This window comes from Acanthaster planci, linkage group LG08 (assembly GCF_054643075.1).
Source record: "Acanthaster planci isolate LZ-2023a linkage group LG08, COTS_SCS, whole genome shotgun sequence".
Lineage (NCBI taxonomy): Eukaryota > Metazoa > Echinodermata > Asteroidea > Valvatida > Acanthasteridae > Acanthaster > Acanthaster planci.
The window spans coordinates 5,147,048-5,158,821 of NC_141784.1; the positions used below are offsets into that span (position 1 = coordinate 5,147,048).

General features: G+C 44.8%; 1 protein-coding gene across 1 annotated transcript in view; it reads left to right on the plus strand.

The window, feature by feature from the left end:
- Positions 1-232: 232 nt before the first annotated feature.
- LOC110974668 (uncharacterized) overlaps positions 233-11,774 on the plus strand; it is a 47,837-nt gene continuing 36,295 nt past the window's right edge. Inside the window, exon 1 of the mRNA XM_087140159.1 lies at positions 233-837. Within this exon, the coding sequence (XP_086996285.1) occupies positions 707-837 (131 nt within the window). The 5' untranslated portion in view covers positions 233-706. The remainder of the gene's footprint in view (positions 838-11,774) is intronic.

The following is an 11,774-nucleotide window of genomic DNA, read 5'->3' on the forward strand; positions in this document are numbered from 1 at the left end:
GACTCGTGGCGGAGGGACAGGTAAGTGGGCGGTGTGGGGGACTCTTCCCACAATAGATAATAGTTCTTATTGAATGTCATGTAGATAAATATATCGTGACTAAATGTGCCCCTCGATTTTTTTGAAAGTTTTTATTCTTCATAATTGGAATTCCTAAGGAATCTTCAAAATGCTGTTGTATTTCACCCTGCTTTACAGGGACAGATGCGGAGGTGCTCGGTCGAATGCTTCACTTTTTGTTTAACGAGCATACGAGCTGTTGCGAGGGCATTTTAATTTATGTTCCAGCTGATTCACAATTCTTTGACGAATTTGCAATTTTCCTGTCAGTTGTCTGGCTGAGTGCTGTTGAACTTGCCCATGTTAGGAAGTAGATATGTCGTTTCTTAAAGCTTGACAGGAAATATTTCGTGGAATATCACCAAGCACCTGGTCGAAAAAATACACACACGACCATGAAGTTATCACGCGAACTGAATTACTCGAAAAACTGTCCACCTTTAGGAACATACCGAAATATAACGGGGAGCGATCTCGAAAACTGAAAACACTATTGTTAAGGGGATTCCGTGAATTGTTATTGGTGTGTAGTCAATCCAACTGTTCCTGACGAATCTTCGTGTTTCTTTTTCAAATAACTCAGGGCGAGAGGTTGACCAGGAACTTTTAATTTTGTACTAGCACCAGGACTCGTGTGTTGGTAGTCATGTCCATTGTGTGGATGGTTCTTTGTGTTGTTTGTATGACACAAGTTGTGGGTTCCACTCCGACAAGCAAGCGAAGGAGACGAGGCGCTCAAACTTGGGTTGCGGCTGTCCGCGATAATATCTGTCCGTGGTAAGTATGAGCAACTTTTAAAACTTTTCTTAACAACATATTGTCTTTTGGTGTGATTTATGTCCGATTACAGTTCTGTTCTTGCCTGTGAATTCCGTTCAGCCATCTTAAATCAATTGTCTATCATTTAATTTTAAATGCTCTACATCGAATCTGAGTGGGCGATAAAACACGATGTCTACGAGATGATAATATTTGATGATACAGAATGTGCACTTGTGTGTGACTGTCAAGGCAAGGAATTTCGAAAATGAACCCCCCCCCAAAAAAAGCGGTTTTAGGGAGCTAATCGTAATTTTAGTCACTCGCTTTTTTGTTTTCCAAATATTTATACAAACATGCACGTGTTCTTCGATTGAGGTCTTTACTGAACAAAAAAGGGTATTATCATATGTGAAAGCAGTTTTGAGTGTCTTCCATTGTGTTTAGAGGTGGGGCTAAGGGAACTTGCTCACTGGTTTGTGGTTTATGCGTTCTCTGTTCAGGGTAGCTGAATCGCACTGCCGATCCAGTGAGCTGAGCGGACCTGGGCCCTGATCGCTACGCGGGCAGCTTCCGTGCGAATCATGGTCCATATTATCCCGCATTTTGAACAGGACAAAAATATGCAGAAAACAATGGAATGGCTGCGTCAATAATTGTCAGTTGTAAAGAATAAATCACTTGCTGGTCTGGTGTTCTGTGCAGACCTAAGCTTGGTACTGGTTGAACAATGCAGAATCAACTATTCGACATTTACGTTTCAGCCCTGGTGACTGCCATTTTAGAAAGAAATACTTCAGGGCGGTTTTTTCCTCTAAAGGCTTGGAAACTTTGTTTTATATTTTACAGAAACCTTGAGATTATAGATGAGCTGCTCCTGAATAGAAATGATCAAAATTATTGGCAGATGGTTCACTTCCCTATTATTAGTTTTATGCGTGAAATAGGCTGATATGGCTCCCATGGATTGTCACCTAATCCCTTAATGCATGGAGAATATCTCGGGGGGGGGGGGTTCATTGCTGGTAGGTAGGGCTATGCGGGTGGACGTCGTTAGGGTTTCGACAACTCGAATTCAAAAGTCTGCTTTAGACGTTCTGGCCAATTATAAAACATGCATGCTTCAATACAATTTCACCGAACCTAATCTTCTCACAAAACCGCGGCTGTCGACGGTTCCCAGGATGAAAGGGTTAATAGTTTTAAATGATGAAAGAGGAATTGCTGGTGGGTAACATTACCCAGTATGCACAATAAGCTTTTACAGAATGTGTCATATGTGCTCCTCTACAGTCAACAATGGAGCCCTAAATTGCGAGAGAAAAGGCGCAATGTTTCCTCATATACTTTAATATCTACTCCTCTGTTTCTATGTTTTTGACCTTTCAGGGCCTTGTGCAAGTTCATTTGTAATGGAGGAACATCATGCGACAGACATCCACAAAAATTCGAAGGTAACTTTTTTCGTGACTAAATGATTTATGTACAAATTTCCTTGACACAACGGTTTTACCATGATTGATAATCATCTGTTTGAATGTTTAATTTACCAATCCATACTTACGGTGACCTGGAGATCTTATAAAGAACTGGATAATCCTAGATATCAAAATAAAGAAATCAATGTATAACATCTTCAAGACTTCTGAGTTTTAGAAGTAGGTGAACTTTTGAGAACCTCAACAAATATATCGTTTGTTTGTTGCTTTGTTTTTAAGGTTTAGACACGTTTTGTCCAACTTGATACTCTTCTGCGATGTATGAAAACAATTACACGTCTGTTAGGGCAATAGCACCCGTTTTATTTTTCATGTTGTTCCTGACAACTGAGGGTGCTGTTGTGATGTTGATCAGGAAAAATACATTGCACAGTTTTTGATTCAACTTTTTGGTCATTGAACGTATTAATTTAATCTAAAAACACTAAATTTTTGGCGATTCAAGAGCAGAATGCACTTGAGAAAGTTCCCTCTGATGGTTCTAGTTTAAAGCGGCTTTCTAATGCCCAACTCTTGTTTTTTGCCAAACAAACCTAATTTATGTTGAGCTTCAAGAACATCTATATCGGTTGGTCGGAAAATTTGCTCCTTGGAAGGTGGGAATGAATCAATTCGAATTGCACCTTATTCAAAAGTCGGTCATACTGAATTGAAAGCGAGGTTCAATTTATATTTTGGAAGCTGAAGAATAATAATGAAGCAATGAAATAAGCTCATTACAAATTCATGCCGTTTATGCTGATTAATGACAGGCGTGAAAAACAAAATGGTCAGGCGTTTAACCCATTCAGCAAATTGTAAATTACACTGAATAACATTCTGGGCAAACAATAAAAATGGCGTGCCCGTAAATAAAGTCTATTGTTAAGCTAACGCAGCTGCCAGTATATGGGCCAATTAAACCGATTCGTGCAGGATCGTTGGTTTCGTTGCACCTCCTTGTACTTAATTTCAAAATCTCATTTACAAATTCTGAACTGTGAGATTTTAGTGGAATTCAGATACCTCTTGGCTAATCGATAAAAAAGTCATGTTGGTTTTCTTTCGTTGCCTAAGGATATTACATTATGTGGGAATAAGTAGTGGGGGGGGGACTGTTGGGTACACTTTGACCTTGAAATATGAAAAGGTCACGTATGATAAATATGAATGAGGATAGGGTGAAACCTTGAGTACAATTTGACCTTGGGTAGGGGTATAACAATGGAGTAGGGGTAGAAATACGGTACGAATTGACCTTGACTGTAGAGGGAGAATATGAACATAGTGGGTTAAAAACTTTGGGTACAATGTGACCTTGCTGATAATAAAAAATAGTGGATGAGTCATACAAGGTGTGATGGTATACGGACTGGCCCACCAGGCAATCCTAAAGGAATCAAGGAGTAGGAAGCGATAATCCCTAGACAATGGACCGCCAAACTGGCAGCGAGATAATCCTTACACAATGAACCGCCAAACGAGGAAGGAGATAATCCCGGGAAAATGGAACGTAATGGGTCGGGGACGACGCTGGCTCGGACAATGGACGGCCCGGGCAGCCAAAGGATGAATCCTTGGATAATAGTGGGGGCAATTTCAATGGGTTGACAAACACCAATAATGAAATTCGGGAGACCGCAGCTCGGACAATGGACAGCTCCTGGCGCCGCGCTGAAAGCGAGCGTTTGATCCGTCTCTAGACAATGGGGGAATTCGGTGAAAAGAACCGCGGTGGACGGTATAGCGGTGGGCTATGTAGCGATGGTCATTTTTCCATCAGCAACGAGCAGCGACGGACGTTGAATCTCGTTCGCAATGGATTTCTACCAAGACATACACAACTGCCAAACGTATGAAGCGCTCAACTTGCTTCTCTAAACCATTGTACTCAGCGAAGATGAGAGGGCGTACGCTTTTCATAGACTGTGCGAACTGGCTCTGATTCAGGAGGCCGGTGACGGTCCGGGGGATGAAGAGGAACGAACGGACCCGGCTGAAGACGGCGCACCGCACCAGCGAGGGTACGGGCACGACAACGATGATCCGTGGGCAGAATTTGAGGAGGATGTTCCAGAGGACGAGGGGACGGAAGAGCTACCGGAGGAGGAAGACGAAGAGAACCAGCCACCGAGGAAAAGGATTCGCGTGGAGAGACCGCAAGATTATTACAATATTATAGACGTTAATGAAAAGTTTGTAAAAAAGTATCAAGCCACCACAAACGATTACAGAGTTCAGTTTAGGGACATGGATCATTTATCATTGCGAGAGTTTTTACCACGCCTGGGCTCCATTTTTGAGAGCATTTTGGAGAAGTTAACGGACGGTCTCCCCGCCGACGACAGAGTAAGGTTGGTGTTTCAATCCACTTACTTGAATTTTCCTATCGCTCTCCCGTTTTTACGCATGGATGAATTAACGGTCGAGAGATTTCTGGCTCGTATCGAACAAGTGTTGCAGTCCCTATCAATTTATTCAATTGGACGACAGGGTAGACATTCATTTTGTGCACATGCGAATGCAAAAAGGGGGTAAGACCTAACCTCACGGTGTGGTAAAAATTCGGGATATGTTACGCAATAAGAGCTCAATCATTCAGATTAAAGACGAGAGGACGGAACTGTGTTGCGCCAGGGCGATCGTGACGGGAATGGCCATTATAGAAAACCATCCCAAAGTAAAACAGATCAAAATAGGGCGTAAAGAACAAGAACACCTAGCCAGAGATTTACACCCTAAAGCGGGCGTGAAGGAAGGGCCGTGTGGCATTGAGGAAATTCGTAAATTTCAGGACGTCTTACCCGATTACCGCCTCGTGGTGTTATCGTTCGATCATTTTAACGCCGCCATTTTCAAAGGGCCCGTCCGGCGTCATACCATTTACCTGTACTTTCACGACAATCATTACGATCTGATCACGTCCATGAAAGCATTTTTAAACGGGTTATTTTTGCGACAAGTGTCAAGTCGGGTATAATGTCAGAGAAAAACACACCAGATGCGCTGATGATTGCAAAGTGTGTATGTCTCCCGGTTGCCCAGAGGGCGAAATAGACACGTGGGTACACTGTTCCGAATGCAACCGCAATTTCAAAAATCAAAGGTGTTTCGATAATCACAAGTGTTGCGAAAAGTTAACTTTATCGGAAGAGCGCCACCGCGCGATGACAAAGAAAAAGGCTGCGAGACGATTGTCAGGCCGCGTGAGCGGAACGCAGAAAATCAGTACCAAATGATGGCCGGATAAAGGACGGTAGGGAGTCTGTTTCACCACCTTTTAATTAATCTTTTAGTTAAATGAGTAATTCATATAATTAGATAACTGATCCTTATAAAGAGTGATTATTTAGACACCAAATTCTATTGCGAAATTTCATAATCCCTTACTGTCGGAAATACATGCCGCTCCTCGATCATACGTACTTGTTTTGTGTCATATTTTCTATTAGAACGGGCTAACCAGGGCTATCCAGGGCCAACCAGGGCTTCCCATGTTCGAATGTCTATGCAGAGATAAGAATAAACACAACCAAGACAGAGTACATGTACCGTGTCCATGCCCAGTTTCTCCAACGGACATTTTTGGTATCCTACCACCTCGTTCCGCAACAACAAGAGTAAAACGATTTTGGGTAAAACAGCCTGTCAAACGTATTATCGGTGCAAGCGCTGCGACGTGTTCGTGAATATCAATATGAATAGCAAGCGCGGAGAACACGACTGTACGCAAAGGTATTGTTCCATTTGCAAAGAGGTGGGATCGATCGATCATCAGTGTTTTATCAAACCCGTGGAAGATAGTAATAACGACGAAACGCCCCAACACGCGGACGTGGGTAGCGCGGGTAGGAGTACGGACCGTGACTGTAGGGCGGGTGGAAAGAAAAAGGCCAAATGTAAGAAAGAAGTGGCTTAATACGTGTTCTTTGATTTTGAATGTACTCAAGATGCCGGCGTTCACGTGCCAAATCTATGCGTAGCCCGCGTGGTTTGTGAGTTTTGTGCCGAAAGGTCGGAGAACGATCCGATGTATAAATCGTGTAAGCACTGTTCGCATTTGCGCGAAAAGATTTTCAGGGGTGATAAATGCAAGGAGTTCTGTGATTGGCTGTTCGGATCCAAAGACACCACGAATTCAACCGCCTTAGCGCACAATTTGAAGGCGTACGATGGGTATTTTTTGCTCAGTTACTTGTACGAAAATGCCATCATACCCGAGGTCATTTATACGGGGTGTAAAATTCAATCCATTTCGCTACCGTCATACAAACGGAAAGTGATCGATTCCATGAATTTTCTACCGATGGCACTGGCCAAGCTACCTCTGGCCTTTGGCCAGAAGGAATTGCACAAAGGATTTTTTCCTCACTTGTGGAACACAAAGTTGAACCAAGATTATGTTGGCCCCTATCCGGATGCCAAATTCTATGACCCGGAAGGAATGAGCTCGGATAAGAGACAGGAATTTTATAGTTGGTACGAGAAACAAAAGGGGAAACAGTTCGTACTGCAAGACGAATTATTGAAGTATTGTAGCAGCGACGTCGATATCTTTAGTCGTTGTTGTCTGCAGTTTCACGCGTTGTTCAAGAGGGTCACTTCCACGGGGGAGGGCGATCCGGGTGTGGATCCCTTCAAGAGTTGTAAAACCATCGCATCAGCCTGTAATTTAGTGTACAGGAGGAATTTCTGCGCGCGGATAGCATAGCCATCATTCCCCCTCACGGTTACGACAACAAAGAAAATCAATCCAAAGTCGCGCTGCAGTGGTTACACTACGTGCACTTGACCTCGGGTAGTTATATTCAGCACGCGAGAAACAAAGGCGAAAAACAGATTGGAAAATACAAGGTGGACAGTTACGACGCTAAAAATCAGATTATCTATTCCTTCAACGGCTGTTACTTTCACGGGTGCGTCAAGTGTTATCCCAATAGAAAGACGGTCAACAACACGCTCATGACGCCCATGTCTGAATTGTACACGCGCACTCGGGAGAGGAAATCATTTCTCCGAACCACCTGTAAACAGTTTGTCGAAATGTGGGAATGCGAATGGAAGGCCGTGTTCAAAACCTTACCCGAAGACATGAAACGCGCGCTGCAAGACCCCGCACCATGCTGAATCCTAGGGACGCATTCTACGGGGGACGAACCAACGCCACCCGGTTATTCTATCAAACCTCCGGGGACGAAAAGATTCAATACGTGGACTTTTGTTCCCTGTACCCCTACACGAACAAGTACTGCTCCTACCCGCTCTATCATCCCGAGATTATAACGGAGAACTTTAAAGACGTGTCCAACTATGACGGTCTCATCAAATGTAGCGTCTTACCGCCGCAGACCCTGTATCATCCCCTTCTGCCTTATCGATTGGGTGGGAAGTTGACATTTCCGCTCTGCCGCACATGCGTAGACACTCAACAACAGACCCCTTGCCAACACACGGACGATGAAAGAGCGCTGCACGGTACGTGGGATTCTATTGAACTGGAAAAGGCCGTCGAATTGGGTTACAAGGTGATAAGGATGGAGGTCGTGTGGCATTTCTCCCACAGCGAACAATACAATACGGATACCAAGACCGGCGGGTTGTTTACCGAGTACATCAATAGTACATCAAACTAAAAGTCGAAGCGTCGGGATGGCCCGGTTGGATAAAAACCGAAACTGATAAGGCGGAATACATCGATCGGTATTTTCAACGCGAAGGGATTCGGTTGGACGCTTCCAAAATAGAAAAAAAACCAGGGCTTAGGGCACTGGCCAAGTTCATGCTCAATTCGTTCTGGGGAAAGTTTGGTCAGAGGCTAAACATGCCTCAAGTCGCGATCGTGAGCGATCCTTGTAAGTTGTACGAATTCCTCCTCGCCGACCACCTCGTGGTCCATGATATTAATTTCATCAATCACGAAATGGCGGAAGTTCGATTTGAATCCCAAGAAGAGTTCATCGATCCTAACCCCAGAACGAACGTGGTCATCGCCGCCTTCACCACGGCGCATGCGCGGCTCAGGCTTTACAGCGTCCTCGAACGGTTGCAGAATTTGGTCCTGTATTACGATACCGACAGCGTCATCTACGTGGATAAGCCGGGACAGTACAAACCCCCTTTGGGCGACTTTCTCGGCGATTTGACCAACGAAATAAATCCCAAAGACGGCAATTACATAGAGACCTTCGTGTCGGGCGGGCCCAAGAATTACGCCTACCGATTGGACACGGGTAAGACGTGCTGCAAGGTCAGGGGATTCACTTTGAACTTTAGGAATTCGCAGCGGATCAATTTCGATTCCGTGGTCGATATGGTCAAAGGGGTGGGCTCCGAAAAGATCGTCATATCCGATCCGCACAAGATCGTCAGAAATGGCAAGACCAAAGAAATCTTGACCAAGTCGGCTACCAAAGATTATCGGGTAGTGTACAGCAAGAGGGTCATACGGGATGATTACAATACCGTGCCGTACGGACACAAGCCTTCATAAAAAGAACGGCTCGACTACCCCCGCTCACATTTGATCGAAAGGCACCATGGCGGACACACGTTCCCCGAGCTCTTATTGTTCTCCTCCGTTAATTCGATTTATATTGTTAATCATACTTCTGGTGTTACTGGTTAATTTATCGTCAATGTTTGGCATTGAATTATCGAGTATCTTAAATAGCGATTTGTTTCATGACGTCATTTCGAACGTCCCCGTATTAAGCGCCGTTAAGAATGTTAGTGACGTTGTATAGGGGGAATTCCGTGACGTCATTAGGTGTGACGTTATTAGGGTATGACGTCATCATGCTTAAGCTATAAATTGCGGCGCGCTTCACCGCTTAGTCACTTTCCCCTATGGGTACGAAACTTCAACACCCCGCCACGTTTTGCGTAGCGGGACCGACCGGTTGCAGCAAGACTCAGTGGGTCAGTAAACTCATTAGAAATCATCAGCATGTATTTGTGGAGCCTCTTGAGAGAATTTTGTGGTGTTATGGTCAGTATCAGCCGGCTTACGAGGAACTGTCTCGCGATCTACCTGCTGTTTAGTTTGTGGAGGGGCTGCCGGAGGATTGGTCAGAGCACATCGACCCGACGCACCGACATCTAGTGGTCTTGGACGATTTGATGCAGGAATGCGGTAAAGATCCTCACATTGCTAAACTGTTTACCCAGGGATCCCACCATCGCAACCTCTCTGTGATTTACATCGTGCAGAACTTGTTCCACCAGTCGAAAGAGAGCAGAACCATCAGTCTGAACTGTCACTACATCGTTCTGTTCAAAAATCCCAGAGACCGATCTCAGATTGTTCATTTGGCCAAGCAGATGTACCCGGGGCAGACAAAGTTTATGGTCGAAGCCTACGCCGATGCCACCAGCCAACTCTATTCCTACCTTTTCATCGACCTGAAACCCCACTGCCCGGAAGAACACCGCCTTCGATCCTGCATTTTTCCTGGCGAAACAAGCTACGCCTACTTGCCTAAATAGACCAGTTTTACGTCAACGGCCTCACTCATCATCATGACGCAATGGTTGAAGGACAACGCTTACGCACTGCGCATTTTGAGCGCAGCTTCGCCCAAGAAACAAAAGGACATTTTGAAGTATGCCGACAAGGAACTGGTCACCTGTTTGGGTGAATGTGCGCTGAATGTTTTAAAAGGCCGTGTTCACCTCACCCCCAGTCAGAAGAAAAAACTCTCGCGACACAAGACGCATCTGCGAGCTCTGGCTGACAAGAAGTCCTCTCACGCCAAACGCAAACAGCTGTTGATTCAGAAAGGAGGATTTCTGGGATCCCTGCTGGCTCCAATCCTGAGTACGCTCGGAGGGATACTGTTCTCGAAGTGATGAAATACGCCCGAAAATCCATGATCAGTGCCCCCACGGACAGCGTGACCAGAGCCATACAGAATGTGCTACTCTCACGCAACCCCACGCAGAGTAAACTGCAGAGCCTGGAGCAGGACATGAAAGACATTATGGCCCGAACGGACCTTCCCGACGACGCTAAACTGTCGCTGTACCAGCAAACGCTGCAACAGTATCTTCAATACGATCACGCCCGCATATCCGCACCCATGTCTGTCACGATGTCTACACCGGCGGAGGGATCCGGCAGAGGGTCGGAGGACCAAACATCATCGGCTGGCACGACAGACGGAGACCCCGCTACTTTGTCCGAGAGGGACCTAACACCACAAATTCTCGAGAGTGTGCCTAAAACTTGCAGCGCAAAGCCAACCTGCTTATGAATAGCCTAAAGCATAATGACGTCATGACTTGGAACAAAAAGGGTGAATTGGTTTATGAAGGAAATGTTGTCAACGGTTCGAATATTTCTGATTTGGTGAATGATACTTTGAGGAATAAAAAGGGTTTCGCTCCTCATGGATTTCAGTACTTTATGCACGGATTGGCCAAATCTAACGCGCCCGAGAGTATTATCAGTAATGAAGCACGGCGCAATGTCGTTAGAAAATACAAACAAATGGGACCGGAAGAAAAAAGATTACTTCCCGATATTCCTACATCCCCTCCACCCGTTCCCTCTCGAAAAAGGCGCCTGAGGGTTGTGTCAACTCCAGTAAGAGCCAGGAAAAGGCTTCAGTGGGACACGTTGTAATTTCACGTCACACGCATTTTTCCAAGAGGGGGAGGGTCTTTACTTTTAACTCGGTGAATGATTCTATGCTTAAAAAACAATTGACTTTGTTATTGAACTATGGTTTATTCTCGATGGATGAATAAATGATGCAGAAGACAACAGAAAAAAGTATGTTTTGTTTGACTTTTTTTTTACGTTTTGTAAGTATTACCATTGACTCGCTAAAATTAACAAACACTAAACTACGCGACATTATTAAGACATTATGAAGTATTAACTAACACTAAACTACGTGAGACATTGAACAGTTTTCAATTTTTCGATTTCAATTTTCTTTACTCAGAATTTGTAACTTAACTACTCGAGATTATTATTAAGACATTGAAAAGATTTCAAGTTTTGGATTCAATTTTTCTTCACACAAATTTGACGACAAATAAAATCTAAGTCTAACACGGGTACATCGACATTGTATCTCTCTTCGATAAAATCCTGCACCATCACGTCGTTGACGAGCCAGTCATCCGTAAACACGGACACAATAGCTCTCATGGAGATGTCCCTACAATGGTGCAACAGGTAAAATAAGCAGTGCTGACCGCAAACCGTCGTGGTGAAAGATTGTAAGCGAACTGTGTTGCGTATAAACTGCAAACTGTTCTTCCGTAAAAAAGATTGAACATGCTGCCCGTAGGTGTCTGGTGGAAGCCCGTAAGAGTCAAAAAGTTCCGCTCGGCCGTCCTGAGTAAAGTACATCGCCAGTCAGTGGGTGCCCGGTCGATCGCTCTCGTCGGCGTTCACGATGAGGGCGCTGGGGTATTTGGTCACGGGCGGTAACCTATCCGACGGGAATACACCAATGACGTCACGGC